Source organism: Aptenodytes forsteri, unplaced genomic scaffold, assembly GCF_000699145.1.
Source record: "Aptenodytes forsteri isolate BGI_AS27 unplaced genomic scaffold, ASM69914v1 Scaffold104, whole genome shotgun sequence".
NCBI classification, from domain to species: Eukaryota; Metazoa; Chordata; class Aves; order Sphenisciformes; family Spheniscidae; genus Aptenodytes; species Aptenodytes forsteri.
The window spans coordinates 2,193,740-2,212,756 of NW_008795943.1; the positions used below are offsets into that span (position 1 = coordinate 2,193,740).

The following is a 19,017-nucleotide window of genomic DNA, read 5'->3' on the forward strand; positions in this document are numbered from 1 at the left end:
CTACCTTCATTCCAGGCAAGTCCTGCAGGGGGGCAACAGGAAAGAGTGGACTTTTATCACCGAAGGACTAGCAGGCCTCTAAGCCATTTCAGGCCAGGCACTACCAACAACTCTCCAAGGTTCATCTTTGGTATGAAGCACCTGTCCTTCCCACTGGGCAACTGTAGCCGTCTGCTGGCTAACACCGTCCCTGTTCCACCAAGTCTCCCGTGGTCAAACCAAACAAAGGGACAAAGCAACTCCAGGTCCCCACAACACATCAGATGAGTCGCCTCTCTGCTTCCCCATGAAACTCCCATCCAGCACCCTTCATGTTCCTACAGCGGGCTGGACACACTTAACAGGACATCCAACATTTCTTGAGCCTTGACTCCTCTCTGCTGCACTGCTGTGCCAGGCAAGGGGCACGAGTAAACTCCTGTTATGTTTCCACCATCTGCCCAAGGAGGTTCATGCAGCAACCAGCCAGATGACATGGGCACTGCAGAGCCAGAGGAGGGACCGGGTCCATCTTCATCAGCTGTGTTCATGTTCAGCAACCGCTGCAGGGTGTGTTTTGGAGGCAGCACTCAGACAAATGACCTGGACTCTGCCTAGCCGCTGCCCTGCAGAGCCTCAAAGACACACGGCAGGCAGAAAACAGCGTTAACCCTGCTTCCTATTGCCCAGGAACCCTCCAACCCAAGACACTTGTGGTCCAGGGAGCAGGAGTTGGGGAAGTGCTCTACAACACACGAGAGTGAAGAGCTTTTGGTAAATGTGTAACTAGGTAGGAAATGACCCAGCCCTCACCCTGACAAGCGAGCAATGCTTTTATTTCCAACAGCCAAGCTGCTCCCCAGATTCGTGCAAGGGCTATTCAGAAGCCACATGGCATGAGCTGTGCTGGACACTGAATTACAGTGGGTGACACCAGCCCAGGTTCACAGAACTGATCAGCAAACCAGCTACACTGGGAATGAGTGTCTGTCGAGTCTCAGATCTCAAATACCGCAGGGTTTCATTCAAGAAAGCAATGCAAAGAGATATCAACGTCGATGATACACGCCTCCTAGTGAGAGGCCCACTTCTGCTACCATAGTCTCAGCTCCCCAGATGTTGCCTGGACTGCAGTGTTTCTTGACAATTCAGTAACCAGTAATTCTCCCAGTGCTCACAAAGTCAGTCACCCAATGTAACGCAGAGGAGCTGAAATGGCAATTCATTTCCTTCCTGAACCCCTTCCTCATTGCCAGCCCCCTTGACTTCAGGTAAGGTCAGCAAGTTGCTCCAAAAGAATGGGACAAAGCTTTCGCACCATTGCAGTCCATCACAGGCAGTACATGCGCCAACCTTTTGCCATGACAAACAGAACAAGGGGACAGGAAGGAGAGCGGAGGTAAGTCAAAATAGGGATAGCTGGCAATAAAGTTATAAAGCAGCTCATCACATACAGCTAGGTCCTAAAGACTGGCTTGGCTTTCCTTGGACCACTAGGGCTTGTTTAACAGAGCAAATGCTAGGATACTGGGAGATTTGTCTTGCAATGAATTTGTAGGTAGCGCTGCTGTTTCTACACGGACCACTGCCTTGAAAGCTGGCCTTGGAGAAGCCATTCACCTCTGGCTTCAAGGGAGAGGGAGTTGCAGTAACTTTGTGAACTGAGGACAAAATAAACAATGTCCAATAATCATAAGATTCGAAGCAGGCGACCCTGCAGAGCAAGGGGGTCTTGGAGGCAGCTCAGAGAGCAAAACTCCACTGCTAGCATACATCTGTCTCCTCTTTCTTAAGCTCAGAGAAGTCCCATACATTTGGGATAGCCTGCCAGTAAGAGACTAGTCCTCAATGTTTTGATTATGGAGAGAAGATTTGCTGGTCTGCACTCGGACACTGCACAGCTGCACCCCACCCTGAGCCACTGAGTGCCACCTACAGCACTCCAGTTCCAACAGACGGGAACTGAAAAGCCTGTGCTCAGTCCTGATCCTTTGGAGCTACACTATATCCTCTGATGGCTAGGAAGAAGGGAAGAAAAAACCCTACCTTCTCTGTGTTTTACTGCTCAAAGCTACTCTCAATAACTCCTTCATTCCCATTCAGTTTACATCCTGGGAACCCGTATGTGTGGTCCAAAGGCAGAGCAGTCATTTTCAACAATGCGTTCTGCCAGCAGATGCCACAGTTTCAAAGCAGCGAGCAGAATTTAACCTAAAGCACAAACTCTGCATCCCAGACCTGCAGGAGCTGTTAAACAAGGCACAAAAGACCAGTTCATGGGGGAAAAGGGATAGGAGAGGGAACCTAGAAGGAACTGATACCTTATGGTAAAATCAAAATGAAAGCTCTTTTTCCTTTTCAGAAAGCAACCAAAGAAAAAGATAAATATGTTATTATACTTACAACAAAGTGATGCATTCATTTAGATAGTGCTAATGGAAACACAATTTCTGTGTTGTTTTTCACAATACCCTCCCTAAGTTGCTGCCCATGACAAAGAGCTGCATTTCTAAAGAAAGCCACACGGGGAGATAACTGCCCATCACTCCACGGGAGAGCTTGTTCCTCTAACTCACTCTCCAGTTTGCTCATGGGGTACTTAGCTGAAAGTAGAAGTTATTTTAAAGGGGACACAACAGAGATACTAAAAGACTGCAGGCTATGCCACGAGTCTGACTAAAAGTCTCAGCAATCCCTCTTCCAAGTAACCTTCTGCAGGGTTTCAGCTTGATTTAAACCTATCAACAGCTTCAGGCATGGCACCACCAAGTCCAAAGGGTCTAAAATCCAAATGGATCAGACCAGCTTGGTAAAGCGGTCATGCACACTGGTGGGAGGGCTAAGCGTGTGTGTTGCTGAAGTACATTTCAGATGTTTTTCAACAAAGTACCAAATTGACCTTTCTGGGCACATTAGAAACTCAAAATGGTTAAATGTGTGTTAATGACAAAAATGAACCTGTAACAGAATGGAGAAGATAGTGGAGACCAGTGCAGAACCCATCAACCGAGGGTGCAGAGAAACAACAAGGCAGCCATCAGAAGGGGTTCACACTGCACTAGGGGTTTCTGAACTCGGTATTGGTAACTAAGCTAAGTCTTCACACCAAAAACAAAATAAAAGATTGAAGCGAAGAGCTTCGAGTACCCTGTGACTCTCCAAACTTCACCTTTATCAGGTTAACATTACATAAGTTCACAAATACATGAAGAGAGTGCACTCTTTTTAATGGACTAGTCAGTCTAGAAAAATTTTCCCTAGGAGAGCATGAAAAATGGGCTAAATTTTACTGAATCATTTCTGCAAAGTAATGTAGAGCAGACACAGGAATGGAAAAGCAATATACAATGAACATTTCCAAAAAGAGGGAAAAAAAGTGACTCTACCCACACCTTTAATCCCTCCCAGTTCTTATGCAAAGGAGGCACCAATGAGGGATGTTAATGGACCAAAAATGAAAGATCAGAAATAACATGGGAAGGGTAGTAATTAACAATTAACATCACCCATGCCTCATAGGAGATTGCTAGTCCCTAATGGAGAAAAATCACGAGCTGAATGTTTGTCCTGCTCTCAGAAATTATTGGGATGTGATTTGGAGTCTATTATTCTCCTCTGTGCCTCAGAAACAATGCATCTCTACCCTTCAGCAACAGTTACTCTTCCTCCTGGACCACAGCCACATGAGGCTCTACATACTTCTGAATCTTGTTTTCAGATCCCAATCCTCCCTCCTACAGGCTGCTTATCCCTTATGAGAAGTAGAAATAAAACCTGGTGAATGTCAGCCCTCCCCAGTAGGAATCCTGGTAGCCTGCAACTGCCAATCAACAAGGATTCTGTCTCTCCTGCGAGAAGCTCTGCTATTTACACTCCTTTTTGGAGTGAAACTGAAAGGGTTTCAGTTCCCTCAACACCGATGTAAAAAGGCCAGGTCTCATGGAAGATACTTTGGGGGGGAATGCCACAGTCCAGTCTTACACACCTAAGGTCTCTGTGGTAAGGGAGAGGTCTCTGTGTAAGAGATCTCTGGAACCTAAGCAGATATAATCTCTCCATCCCCCATCCTTCCTTGTCCCCACTTCCCCAAACCTCTCAGATCTTCAAAGAAATCACTGTACTTAAAGTAACCACACTGTTGTAGATTCACTGTTATCTAAGTGGGACATATCACTGGGTGCAGGCTACTGTAAGGCTCCCAAGGTATTTGGAGTGATTTTAAGACTGCTGGCACACGAGATGAGAAAAGCACTTTGCTTTCAACCTGATGCTCACTCTGGAAAGTCAGTATTACGTCAGTGACATACCTTTTCTGCTTGTATGTCAGCATCGCTTCAGCAATGGGCAACTGGTGTGCACAGTTTGCCCCTGCTATATACTGTGTTATCCGGGAGACAACATCAGGTGTTTCCGGAACTGCAATAGAACAAAGAGAGAAAATAATTTAAGTGACTTCTCAGACCATCACCAGCACTGTCCTCCATTTGCTCAGCCAAGCAGCTCATGGTACCCAGCCAGCTGCATTTGAACTGCATCTTCCAAAGGAAGCTCTGCAGCCTACCCCAGAGCACTGTAAAGCTGCCTGACCAAAAGCAAGCATCCTACAAGAGCACCAAGGTGAAAACATTAGGAAGGCACACTAGATACACAGACATCTGTACACAGCATTATTGACTGAACTATTACAGTTATTTTATATTTGTTAAAATGCTTTTCTTTGAAAACGTGTACCTGCCCAGAGTCAGCTTTAGACTTTTTCGCACTTTGACTGTAGGTATCTGCTGAACAAAGTGCCTAGCCAGCTCTCCCAGGCCTTGGACGAGCTGCTCTGCTCATACCAGCGTTTGAGTTACCCGATTTCCTAATGAACTCACGGCCTTGCTGAGTTAACTGAAAAGACTGAGAGCCACGCAAGGGTAGGAAGAGCAGAAAGATCACATGTGTAGCAGCAAGTATGCTTCAAATCTGTGAGACTGTGTTTGATTCAAGTTGACAGGAAGACACTTCCTAAATGCCTTCCATATTTCTTTGGTTTCAAGCAAAGAGGCTCAACTGTGAGATCAAGGGAACGCAAGTGACCTTCTATACCTCAGTGGGCATTTTAACCCAGACTCTTTGTATCTGAACAGTGAACTGTGAAGAGCTATGATTCTTTGCCAGATTTTCTTATGCCATCATGGGGTTTCTGTGCAGTTCTCACTGCATAGATGAAAATGGAGAATCTACAAGGTTTGGACTGCACAAAAATGAGGCTGCATTTTCCTCATAGCATGCAGGCAAATAAATAAGGGCTACAGCATACAACCAACTAAAGAACAGATATGGCTCTCGAGCTGGATTTCTATAGCTAATGAAGTATTCCTAACCCAGACACAAAAATCAAGTCTGTATTGACATTTGTCAATGCTGCACGATTTCAAGTGCAGCAAGGAATTAAAAGAAACCAGTTCCAGCCATCTGTTCTTCCACGAGCTTAGAATCAAGGAAAAGTGTAGGTTGGGTGGCACATTAGGAGATCTCTAGTACAGTCTTCTGCTCCAAGCAGGGCTAACTTCACCTTCAGAACAGGCTGCCCAGGGCCTTGTCCAGCCAAATTCCCATCTGTTGGAAAAGGCTCTGAACAATCACCTGTGAAGAGGTCTCTCTCCCCTCTTCTCACAGCTAGAGGACTTCCAGGAACATCCTAGGAGCCTCAGGCACTCTGAGGCACTCACACAATTCCAACAGGAGAACCATACTGCAACCTCCCCACCCTCATGGTGCTCCAAAAACTCCAAAGCTTTTTCCTTCTGGTGAAATTTCTGTATGGGATATGCTGCTGTGAGAGCATCACTCCTCAGTCAAATCTCAAGCCTTCATGTAGCCCTAAATGTCAGATGCAAATCCTCCTTTCTCCCATTTCTTTCCGTTCTTGAAGGAATGGATGGAAAAACTGTAAGCATTAATATTTTAAGCAAATTAGTACTGTAACACACAGTAAGGCTTTACCCTGGCCTAGAACAGACTCAGATCAGAACAGGAACTTGTTGATCTGACCTAGGGCAGCTCCCATATGTTACAACACTGGTGAAGAATAAAATTCTTTTTTAATGAGAAAGATCCTGCCAGCAGACTTCAGAAATGTCAAGGTCATTCTCACACACAACTAATAGAAGTTAATCTTCCCTGAGTTTCCAGTTTTCTAAATCTTTTAGGCTGGACAGTTTCTGAAGGGCCAAAGAAAGCAATGTACTAAACTTGGTAGTGAGACCTCCACATCAAAGAACAAACCTGAGAGCTAGGTAAAAACAGAGTGACTCAGAGGCAGCTAGTGCCTCTGGGAGCCAACAACTGCTTGCAAACCACCACATGGAGGACACACAAAGGTCAGCATCTGAAAAGGGAATGTGGTGGAGTGAGGACAAAAGAGGAATAAAAACATTTGTCTGCTTCCTCTTGCATTTACTTGACCTTTGCTAAAATTACTCATTCAAGCCTTTTATCCCACACAGGCCAGACACAGACACATGGTCTTACCAGTGGTCTGTGCTTCAAGTTTGTTGAACAGATCTCTCCAGGCTAGATCTTGGAAGAAGTTGTTGTATCTATAATCTACAGACCCCAGATACTTGGCCACTGGATGAGAGCCTAAGAAAGAAAGGAAAACATGACAGTTGTTCTTCCCAGCACTGAATACAAGTGTGTTTTTTATCTGTAAGGAATTAAATTCCAAAATCAAAACTACACTACACACCCCAGAAATAAACTTCTTCAATTATAACTAAGTAATTTAGTCCAGCTTATTTCTACAAGAGCATGCAAATAGACTTCCCAGCAGAGAGACTGCTTCAACACCACTGATATCTTTCAGTGACACCTCCCCCTTCCCCCCCGCCAAATTAAATTTTAAAAGGCCAAAGAAAACAGGACTGGGAAGCTGCTGAGGAAATAAATGATTTGGAAGACACAGAGGCCCTACAGCTCTCCATCTCAGTCTCTCAGTTTTGCAAGCGGCTTTCCCAGCAGGCCTTCCTGCCTGCAGGCTGCACCGCACGCACCACAGCCAGGTCACCTCTGGCAAGAGGAGTCGGACCCCTTCCTCCAAACACCGTTCGCACACCACAGCTGTTTTGCAATACTGAGAAGAGGCAATTGTCCCCAACCAGGAAAAACAACCCAGGGAGGCTTGTTTAATAGATGGAGAAGGGCTATAAGTTCAATAAATAGGCTGTAATTAAAGACAGAAGGCAGAGCCCAAGGATTACAGTCCCCAGTGAATGTTGGCATATGCATCAGGTCCCTGCTTGCTCTAGCTAAGCCTTATGGCTCTGCTATGAGCACGGAAAGACCTCCTTGCAGAAAGTTTGTGTGTCCAGCCTCCAGCTTGCAGCCCTGGCTGGAGATCTGACTTCATACTTATACTGAGCAGGAGAGGGAAGGCATTCCCTCTCCTGCTCGGTATAAGCATGCGACAAACTCTGCCCTAGGATGTGGTAAAAATGTGCCACCTTCCTTTTAGGCCACATGTGTTCCCAAACCAGACAACCTGCTCTTGCAGCTACCTCTCCAGTCTTTCACAGGAGAAAAAGTGTGCCAGGATTGCACTTTCCAGTCACCACATTTCAGTCATGCTCAGCATGAGTCCTGTACATTTACAATCAGCCATGAAGTGGCCTCAAAGTTCCTCCTAATCAGCTTATTTTCATCCTTCCTGCATACCAAATTCTCACATCAAGCCTCACTTCCAGAGACTGCAACAGTTGAGTCATCAGCTGGTAATTGGTAACCAGACAACTCCTTCCAAGAAGACCCCAGTTGCTTAACTATACTCACCATCCTCCAGTAAAGCTCATGGTGGAAAAAACCCACTGTCTTTCCTCAGACCTCCAAACCAGTGCTAATTTCCAGACTTCCAGGGAAGGTTCAAGCAGAAGGTCTCTCTGAGCTTCCCTTGGTGTCATTAGAGACTGGGACCCAAGTTCTTTCCTGGACCCTCCTGATCGTGGCTACTTTCAGACCCATCATTTCTTTTGCAGTGGAGTTTTAAACAGTGTACGTGGAACAGCTCTGCACCATGCACTGGGGAAGCTTTCCCACATGCTGGGAAAACACATTGCATATGGCAGATGCAGTTGGAAACAAGTACTAATCACGAGGTCTCCCAAGAAGTTCTATCCATGGGAGCTAAATAAAATGATAAAAAACTCCGAACAGCCAAAATAATCCCAAACCTTTTTTTCTATTTTATTTGCCCCTTTTCAGTTGTTTATACGCTGGTTTGGACATCAAAGGAGTCTTTCAGCCACAGAATCAGAAGCATGAAGCAGGAGTGAATCTCCCAGTTTGGATGCTTAAAGACACTAAGCATTTCTCATTGTTAACAAACCACTGTAGGTTGACTCTTCTGTCATCGCAGCGTATAGTTGTGGACTAAGAAGGTAAAACCATCTTAGAAAACACTCCACCATTCCTACTTCGAAGGTGCTGCTAACAGCAGAAAGTCTTTTCCTTTAAGACATTTATGGCACGGTCACCATTCTGCCTTTGGTGCTTTTTCAATTGTCAGAAAAGAGAGGTTGCTCCTCAATCACTTTAATGAACTGCCAGAAAGCTGGCCAGAAATAAGCACTTGATCCGATCAGGAAATACTGCAGACTTCCATAGGAAAGGCCCTGTTAGAGAAGTTTCTATATTTAAATAACATTTAAAAAGCGTTCACAGTTCTGAAGCAGTTCCATTATCAAAGTGCTTTGTTCTTTTTTTTTTTAATTACCAAAGAAAGTTTTAAGATTAAAAAACCAACCCAAAAACACACTAGCTAAATCTTACGCTTCACTTTCAAAGAGAGAATATTTTCAGATCATTAAAGACTGCAGGACAGAAAACTTCTTCTGAGGCCAGGAGACAGTCAGCATGTGAGGACCGAAGTCCTCAGTCACACAGACTCTCATTCCAAGCGCGTTTAACCTTGCAGAAATAATTTTTTTGTTTTTACCCCCTGCAGGGCTCTTTCTCCTCTTCCTGCCAACTACTTTGGAAATGAAATACCTTCCTTACAGAAGGATCCAGCTCTCTTCCTCTGCCTTTTTCATTTGACTTCTGCAAATCCCACCACTGACTTGACAGCCTAACCCCAATGTTCATGGTGCCGGGCAGCAGCTTCTGACTCCTACAGCAACTGCCATCAGCTGGTCCCAAACCTAGAAGACCGGCAAATATCGAGAAAAAGTGTTTTTCAAGTTTTCTGTTGCCTACATCACCTAAGTGCCCTGTTCACACAAGCCAAGCCTCAGACTAGACCAGCTTCTGGCATCACACCCTTACAACACCAACATTGCCCAGATGCCCCCTGCCCACAAGCATCAGTGACCGCCTCGCCGCTATAACATTCCTCACGTTTCTGACTACAAGACCCCTAACGTTATTATCAGTCCACTCTACTTCCCCCAACACAAGCGATCCAAGCTGGGTAACTTCCCAGACAGGCAGGCTTGTTGAGCTGCTGGAAGGGCAGAGATAAGGTGCTGGAAAACTGAGGGGAAAGAACCCAGGAGAACAGCATGTAAAGGAAAGGTCAAAAGATAAATGTAATTTGAATAATTTAAACTCTCAGCAGTTTCAGAGCCTTTAAAAAATTTTCAGCCCCACCTCCTCCATAAACATTTTCAGTGTCAGCCTCAGGAGGCCAGAACAGTTATTGCTGTGGGAAACATGGTGCCCAATGAATTTAAGATTTCAGCCAGGGAAAGGGCTTCCAGAACATTATTCTGTGCATTCATTGTACCATGATAAAAAGATCTATATGAGCCTCCCTGTATGGGGAGGAAGTACTCAACCCCTTGCTTCAAACGAAAGGTTTACAAGCAGACTTTGGCATCAAGAACGTAAAGACGAAATTCACTCACGCAAGACTGGCAACATTCCCCCAACACAAGCATTACACAATACTATGACAGCATGACGTTTGCCTCATTTAACAGCCATATACCTAGCCAAAGCTTCCAGGAGGGCTTCTCCTGAGGGAACACATCACATTTAACCGGTTCATCTTTCTGTGAAGAAAAATTGTTCCTTATTTACCTAGAGGGATGATCAAAAATCTCATGTAGCCGAGCCAGTCTGGGGTTTTGTGAGACAGCTGCTCTACAAAGAGCCTCAATACAGCACTGAGGTAATTCTGGGCTCCGGCCACTGCAATTTTAATTGGGTTTGGAGGCTGCGAATTGCAGTTACAGCTAGACAGAAAAAGAGGAAACATATTCATAATTGTGCTTCCAACCAGCTATTTCAGAACAAGTAAAAAAAAAAAAAAAAAAAAAAAAAAAAAAAAAAAAAAAAAAAAAAAAAAAAAAAAAAAAAAAAAAAAAAAAAAAAAAAAAAAAAAAAAAAAAAAAAAAAAAAAAAAAAAAAAAAAAAAAAAAAAAAAAAAAAAAAAAAAAAAAAAAAAAAAAAAAAAAAAAAAAAAAAAAAAAAAAAAAAAAAAAAAAAAAAAAAAAAAAAAAAAAAAAAAAAAAAAAAAAAAAAAAAAAAAAAAAAAAAAAAAAAAAAAAAAAAAAAAAAAAAAAAAAAAAAAAAAAAAAAAAAAAAAAAAAAAAAAAAAAAAAAAAAAAAAAAAAAAAAAAAAAAAAAAAAAAAAAAAAAAAAAAAAAAAAAAAGGTTAATAACCACCGCAGAAGAGAGCTCGTTCAGTACACAAGGCAATATCACAATGATTATAACATTATCAATAAAACGCAATACTGTTCAGTACTTTCTTAATTGGTTTCCTTGCTCCTTCTTTCATGCATTTTGATAATCTAAAGGGCTGGACTCCCAACTATCTAGGTTAGGATGTACCTATTGCAACTAACTGCTGTGTCAGAGAACATACTCAGGTACTCACAGCCCTCAGTAGGTATCTAGGGAATGCCTTGAGGAATTAATCTGGGAATTACTTGGGCAGGGGGGAGCAAGAACTATTTAAAAACCTACCTATTAGCTTTGCATGCTTTACTGGTTATTAGATCTGACCTATGAGGCAGCCTCCAAAGCACAATCTTTTAAAATCACCCGGTGTCGATGAAAGGAGACTTGTATCTCCACACACATGGCAGAGCAGCAACAACTTTGCAGGGCTGGCAAGTGCTGAAGAGCCACACAACTCCGACTTCAGGAGAGTAGATTGGGGAGAAGTATTGGAAGGGAGAAGTATTTCTCAGCTATTGAATGAAAAACTCCCTGGGCACTGGGGCACAGGAGCTAAGAGGCTTTTAGAGCTGAGACTCAACAAACAACACAAGCAAGGTGAGAACTTACTATCTCTGTATCCTGGAGACAATAGTGCTGAAAGCTGCCTGAATATCAGCTGAGGAGCATGTGCAGACCACTGGCAAGGTATGCTTTTGCAAGACATCTGATAGGTACTGAGGAGAGAACAGAACATTTTATAGTCCTTTTTTTGGTACAGTTTGTCACAAGAAGAAAATCTGCCTCCCCCAGCCTCCTAGGTATTCTCACACCCAAGTGTGGGCACTCTCCCCATGTCCAATTTGTAAGTGATATGGCTGTTTCCCAAATACCTCGTCCTTGTGCATCAGCCAAAGGAAAGCTCTTCCTCTAGAAAAATGGAAACATTGCACCTTCTTGACAAACACCAACACCATATCCAAAACACTGCAACGACAACTCTAGAACAGCAGGGTTTTTATGGCCGTAGAGAGCAGAGCAGCAGCAGCAGGCCATTCGCCTAGCAGACAGCACTGGGTGAGAGCAGATGCTGTCTACTCACCTGCTTCTGCAACTGCAGTTGCATCTCTCTGATTTCAAAAGGACTTAAACAAATGCAATGTTCTGCCCACCCCCAAACACTAAAAAAAGGGAAGGGTGCTACCAACACACATATTCCTCCTGAGGGACTGTTTCCCTTCCATGCAGCTAATGGGAAACAAGTTAACACACACCTCGGGTATACATGGACATAATACTGATGAGACTCAGCAATTATCTCACACTTTCAAATTCTGCACCACTAATCTATACACTCCAGCCAACACTACCTTCATGTCCTCTGATACTGCAGGCACAAGCTGCTAAAACTACTGGAAGATGACCTACAACGCTTTCTGTCCATCTCTAGAAGGCATTTCTCTACCTTCCAAGTATAGAGAAACTGGAACCAGTAGCTCAGCTGGTATTTTTGCTCTCAGACATTAAGACCCTAGTTCTTTCAGAAGCAGAAAGCCAAACCAGACAATGTAACTCCACAAGCCTGGCACGAGTTTTACAGCCGACAGTCACCCAGCACATGTTTATTGGTCCTCTTCCATATATATTTTATTGCTTTCTCAGACTAAGGTTCCGAAAGGAGCAAAATTTGTTCCAAACCCATAACGAACCACCCCATGTTGCCAGCATAAGAAAGCACTGCTCAGGATTCTCCTTAACATAACTATCACTCACTCAGAAAAGATGGGGTGACATACCTGCAGTCAGGAATCACAAGTGTGCATGTGTGCAAGGCAACAGAGCTGACCTGAAATATTTTCTCCTGTGTTCACCACCTGTGCCTAGAAAACTCAGCCTAACCCACAAGCCAGTCCTCCTTGCTTCCTTTGTCCCAGTCTACCACAGCTGAGAAGTAGGCTCTTGAGTGCAAGGGTCTAGCCATTCCCAGTGTGCTTCTAACCAGAAGGAATGGCATTTCGTAGAAGAGAAAAAACCTCTGTGCAAAGACTCAGGTGGCAAAGCTTTACAAGATCCACAGCATCTCCTTGTCAAATGAAATCCAATCTGTAGGCACTGAACACTCAGTACGCTGCCAGCCCCCACGCACCACCACTGCTCTTCCAACCAAGCAGCAGAACCTACTTGGTTAGCGGTAGAGCTCAAGGCCTGTCCATTCATGAGGAGGAACAGTGAAGGAGAACTGTGCTTCAGGTAACGTCTCCTGCCTTTACCTGGCCTTGCCAGTCAGAAGTATTGACAAGAATAATGTTTTCTGGCAGCTGGTCATCGGAAACCAGGATGTGATTTAGTTGGTCATACACTGTTTTCCTGGGGATCTGGAAATAAAGACACAGAGAAGAGAACAGTAGGACATGTCAGCTCTAATCGTCAAGCCGCCAGCTCCAGCTCTTGCAATTCATGAGAGGTGGCTGTGCATGGCTGGCCAGTGCTCGGTCACCCCATCAGCAAAGGCATGCTAGCAGCCGCACTGGCTGCTGGGACTGACACTGATCAGCTTCTTCAATACTGCAGTATTCTGCAGGCTCCTCTATTAGCCACCTTGGTTTTGTTGGCCATTACTCCTTCTGCCATGCACTTTTACTCACATCGCTTTATACCAACTAACAGTAGCCCAAGGAATTTTGGATTCATAGAAGCCAGGAACAATCTCCTTCAAGGAGGGAACTAAGTGAGTCCCGCAGATAACAAAAGCATGGCACACATGCTCTGCAAAAGTCAGTCCCCTTTTGCAATCCCTAGCAATTTACCTTATTTCAAAGGATTAATTCCTCAACACATCCCTGTTCATTTGTCATCATAACAATCTGTTCTAGTGTTTTCAGTTTATGGTGGGCTGACAAAGCAACAAGCTGGCAAAACCCAGCAGACTGGATGGAAGATACAGTATCAGCCAAGACATAAATTCCCTCCTTCCTGAAGCTGCAGGGCCCAGTTCCTTTCCAGCAGGGACAGCACTTGGACCAGAAGGAAAGGAACCACAGGAGACAGTTGGAGAAGAGGAAAAATTATGAGTGGCTGAAGAGACAGCAATCTTTTTCACACCTGTAAGTGGTGCCGGGTGTCTGGAGAGCGTTCATTGTCCAGACTGTTCGCTCTCTCGTTCTGCGGTCTCACTGGCTGCCTCTCCTTCAGAGACGTGCTCCTTCCCCGACGTCCCGTCTGCTTCCCTTCAGACCTGCTAGAAAGATGTGCTTGCATTCCAGAGCTGGCTCATATCTGAGTGAGATACATCCCCCAAATCCCAGATCACCCGGCCTGGCAACCTCAATAATGTGAGTGGAGGCATTGAGGAATCGGGCACGTACATCTGAGCTAGCTTGAGACCTGCTAATTCTGCTTCTGATAGTGCAGAGCACACAGTTCAGCTACAGAGCATGTTCCCAGGAGTCCCAGGCAGACTTCCACAGCCCACGCTAAGACCCACACCACCACCTTGCTATTGCTACACCAGCATAATAGGATCCAGCCATGCAAACTGCAGTCACACACCCAAAAGCAGCACAGAAATACCTCTTCAAAAGAACATCTACTTGCTTGCAAATGACTGGAGAAACTATATGGTGGGGTTGCTGAAGCCCACATTCACTACCCTATTTGGGAAGGTTTAACAGGACATAAGTTAGACTTGACAACCACCTTTAAGGCCAAAATCTGCATCAGATGTTGACTTAGCAACAGTATCTTTGAGCAAGCAGCTCCAGAGTTTTATAAAAACTTCCTTGGACATGGAGCGGGTACAACACAGGAGAGAGGAGCAACCTCAGAGCAATGCTGCCCTTCAGGGTTCCGAGCATTCATTTATCAAGTGCTCGACTCATCACTTAAGTGCCTGAACACAAGGAGAGTCTCCTTGCAATGAAGATGGCTTAAGGCCATCCTGAACAAATGCTAGCAAGCTGCCCATGACTTCCCAAGCAGCCCTGCAGCAGGCGCAATGCTGTGTCACCACTCTACCTGGTGGACGGGATAATGAGGGACTCGGTCTTAGTGATCTTCCCGCTGGGTGGGAGCTTCTCGACAAACACATCTGGTGTGGGAAGTTCAGCTTCCTGGACCTCGGCTTGCTGGTTAGACTCCTGCAAAAACACAGGGAAGCGAGTCATCAGGAACAAACCCTCCCCTGTGTCTCACTACCACAAGGGCTGGCAGGAGGCACCCCAGCTTAGCTCTGGCTGGCGCACATTCAGCCTGCCTCTTCCAGACATGCTACTCACTGCCAAAAGGGAGAAGACAATACTGGCTATCTGGGGCTACCAGTTCCCAGCTCTGCCTCACAAGGGAGCTGGAGGTAGGAAAGGTGTTCAGATACGCTATTTGGAATAGGCACTCTCCCAGCTCAAAGCCAGGGACACACCTCCTCACGCAATGCAGATTAATTCAGCTTACCCAAATGAACTAGTGGAGAGAGAAAGACATGGGAGAAATGTTACAAACTGCATGTCCCCAGTAGAGCAACTTGAGCTTTGGGATTTTTACCCCAGGACCAGCTTGATTTCTGCCAATTCAGCTTGAAGTAAGATTTCTGTTTGATAAAATGGAACAGCCCTGAGAATAGTTTTCAGGAGAATACACATGCCCAGTAGCATACTTTGGGCCAGCCTTCCTCAAACCAAGAAAAAGGCTGTTTAAACAGAAGGCTACATAAAGCATTTCGGTTTCAAAAGGCTGAAAGACAAGAACCAATACACATGCCAGTAGCATACTTTGGGCCAGCCTTCCTCAAACCAAGAAAAAGGCTGTTTAAACAGAAGGCTACATAAAGCATTTCGGTTTCAAAAGGCTGAAAGACAAGAACCTCCAACAACTAAGGTCAGGAGGAGCGCTCAGCATTATCTTTACTGCAGCTAATGTTACCTACGTAAGTTGTGTTGCATGTGCAACTATATGGACGGACAGACACATGCCACAGAACGCAGTTCACAGTTGACACCCAAACTGCCAGGAAGAACGTTAACAAGTGCGTTTTCAACTTACGTAAGAGACGGTGTCAGAAATACTGTCGCCTACATGTTTGGTTCCAAGACTCTTTGCCTTTTCAGGCACTTCTGCCTGCTTGAGAGGAGAAAAATCATTAGGAGGTATGGCACCAGCACAGTTTCCAGCCACTCTCTCTGGATCAGCCTGTTCAAAAGACACATTTCTCCATTTAAACATTGCACAGCTCTGCAGGATGACCAGGAGTGCTTCCTGGTCACACCAGGACTGAACACGTTAGTGTGGGATGTGGCAAAGCAGTAGCTGATGCACAATACACAGTAGAGGCAAGGAAGTGCCCTGGAATAGGACTGATATTCCATGCGCCTAATATGCCCATCCATGAGAGGATGGAAAAGGCGGTGAGCTGCTCCTCAGCGTTCGCTCCCAGCCACCTCCAAACAGTGCCAAGGAGTCCCTAAAACTCCCAGGCAACTTCTCCCACCCTGGCAGTCATTTCAAGTATGTGGGAATCTGGAGCTATTCATACCATTAGCAAGTATTCAATACATAACCTGAAGATGTCCTCTTGAGTTAATATAATATTTGCTTTTAAAACAAACAAACAAAAACACCAACAAAAAACCCCCAAAAACAACAAACATGTTTTCTTAGCAGAAAATTCATATCTCTGCATCCAAGTTTTTGGAGGGGGTGCTTTAATTTACACATGCAAATAGAGACAGTGCAGGTCTGCTACATTACCTGCAGATAGACAACATTCTTGAAACATAACTTACAGGACTTGATGGCTCTCTCTGGCTCCTGATGCTGTGGATGCTACCAATTTCTGTCTGAGAGCTGGAGTGTGACAATCCTTCAAAATAAGGTCTGAATAAGGAAAGCAAAAACAGTTTCCTATTATCAAAAACACTAACAGAGTAAATCAGTCCACCACATTCACAGCAAAGCAACATGACTGTTCCCAGGGTGTCTTATTGCTCCCCAATGGTTCCAGTAAAATTTATAGGCTACTTTTGAAAAGAGGGGGAGGTCTCCAGGACAGCAAGAGAAGCCAGAAAGTCCAGAGACCCCTGTCTAGCCCTGACACTGATTGACCGACCTCCATCTCACGGATCCAACATGTCACCTGTCACACAGCAGACCATATTTATAAAGCTCTTACTAGGAATGCTCTCACACTACACACCAAACAGCAGCTTTTGCTTCCATAAAATCCAGGGTGGGCACATGGGTCCAGCATTTTTCCACAGCAGAACAGAATGCACATTCACCCCACACAGGCAGTTGTGTCCTCACTACCCCAAGAACCAGGTGCAAAGTTTCACACTGCAATTCTTGTTTCAGCTTTGCAAGTGCTGATTGAACTACATGCCATTCCAGACAGGGTCTAGCTCTTGACTGAAATACAGCAAATAGAGTTACTGCCCCCCACCGATACTCTGCTCCTGTGGGTAAGTGACTCTCGGTGCTAATACGCATTTTATTCCCAGCTTGCATCTGGATTTGGCTGCCAGCCCTAGGATCCAATTACACATTTACTCAATAAGATAAGGTAGCGCATACAATCAGATTGCGCTTCCGTGTAAAAAGGCAGCTCATCACACTAGGCTACAAGACTCAATTACAATTTAAGGAACTGATTTTTTTTTTTTTTTCAGAAGAAACCTGCCTACAAGCATCAGCATTTATCACATCCCTTTCAAGATACAAACACAAGAACCGGACATAGCAAACCACAAAGTGTCTCCCCAGGACCAGACACAGTAAGTTCTTATTCCAGCAATCACATATCCCAGAATAGTTAGCTCCTTGGCTCCAGGGAACAGGACATGAGCTCTCATGTACAGTACAACATTTTGGCTTGTTTCAAAGCAGCTGCTTACCACAACACATCTACTTTCAAATCCCTTTGAGGTAGGGCCTACCAACTGGCAATATATTGGGTCAAGCTCCAAACGCCTTTATAAGCCACCAGCCCCATCACTTACCACTGCTTCCCCAGTCTATCCTTGACATCTTCTGGCTCACTGATAGGGAACAAGTCACTCCAGACTCAGAATCTATTCTTAGCCCAACTAGGTTATTCTACATTAATTAGGATATTATGACACCTGGTAATTAGCTGGCATTTAGCAGATACTGTACTGACCAACTGCAGTGGTAGGCTTTGCTTGTTTCAGAGCCGTCACATTGAAGGCCTGAGCATGCAACCACATGCCAGTCAGAAGCATGAGTGCAGCTCCAACAGTCTCATGTTTTCAGTCTTTATTCAGGCAGGGACGTGACACAGCTCTGTTAGCTCAGGGTGCTGCATCTGCTCGAGACTCTGAGCCAGCAATCCCCGGCTTAGCTCCACAGTGCTACGATTGCCCATACGTCAGTGCCCACAAAAGCTGGTTCAGAACAGGCTTGCGTGCATCTACGTGTGCTGCAGTCAGTCCCCTTGGGCCCTGAGAAACTCCTTTGTTTCCCACAGTTCTGCCTCCTTAATCCCTGCAAAGACTCTCTTTCCACACAGGGTGTTATCAGCTTTTCCAGAAAGACACAGTCTGCCTTGCCCATCCATGCCTCGTCCATCCCTGCCTCTACTTCTGCAGCTTCCAACCACATCTCCTTCTGCCTTGGCACAGATTTCCTGGCTGTTTCTACCACCTCTTCAAAACACCTGTGTACGGTTTAATTCTACTACCTGCCTGTCAGCAATTCCTACCCCTGTGCTCAGGTCGCAGGGCAGGCAGAACATATGCAAAGGGAACAAGGAAGAAATGAGACTGAAGGGAAGTTAGACCCCTCCACGCTACCCCCAGCTCACAAGCAGTCATTCACGTTGTAATAACACAGACTAGGGCTCCAGGTCAAGAGGGGAAAAAAACAGGATGGAAGGGTGGGAATAGAAACAACATCTAATCTGTGCTGACACTGCGCATGGTCTCTCCCTGGCCCAGCATCAGCTGCCCCACACTTACTTTAATTTTGGCTTTGGAGTGCTCAAGACACTGTCATCATCTTCCATTTCTGGCCCGCTGTCACTGGGGTTCTCTATATCCAGCGTGTCATACAGAAGGTCCAAGTCTTCCTCCACCTCTGGAACATGCTCTGCTGGGTCCTGCTCTGAATCCAGAACCTACACGCAGGACAAAAGCAGGCATCGCTGACTCTGCTAGGATCCCATGTCACCTGAGCTCCCCTGAGGACTGCAGCACACCAGTCCTGAGAGTAAGATTCTGTTCCTAGTGCAAGGATACTATATCCAACAGAAACATTATGTATACAAGAAGTGCTTGTTTTAGGTCAAGCTTGTCAGTGTCTGGTTAAGCAGGAGTTTCCTATTGGACTAAGCATCCACAAACAAGCTATTAACCATAGATTATGTCCATTATTCAAACCCATTCGATA

The 19,017-nt window shown here is 45.0% G+C and overlaps 1 protein-coding gene across 1 annotated transcript in view; it reads right to left on the reverse strand.

Moving 5' to 3' along the window:
- Positions 1-19,017, reverse strand: part of PACS2 (phosphofurin acidic cluster sorting protein 2) — a 69,725-nt gene that overhangs the window by 15,232 nt on the left and 35,476 nt on the right. Inside the window, exons 10-20 of the mRNA XM_009285335.1 lie at positions 18,588-18,745; positions 16,398-16,488; positions 15,658-15,732; positions 14,638-14,759; positions 13,726-13,858; positions 12,894-12,998; positions 11,254-11,360; positions 10,039-10,193; positions 6,496-6,606; positions 4,287-4,395; positions 2,301-2,333 (exon numbers count right to left, since the gene is read on the reverse strand). Of these exons, the coding sequence (XP_009283610.1) occupies positions 2,301-2,333; positions 4,287-4,395; positions 6,496-6,606; positions 10,039-10,193; positions 11,254-11,360; positions 12,894-12,998; positions 13,726-13,858; positions 14,638-14,759; positions 15,658-15,732; positions 16,398-16,488; positions 18,588-18,745 (1,199 nt within the window). The remainder of the gene's footprint in view (positions 1-2,300; positions 2,334-4,286; positions 4,396-6,495; positions 6,607-10,038; positions 10,194-11,253; positions 11,361-12,893; positions 12,999-13,725; positions 13,859-14,637; positions 14,760-15,657; positions 15,733-16,397; positions 16,489-18,587; positions 18,746-19,017) is intronic.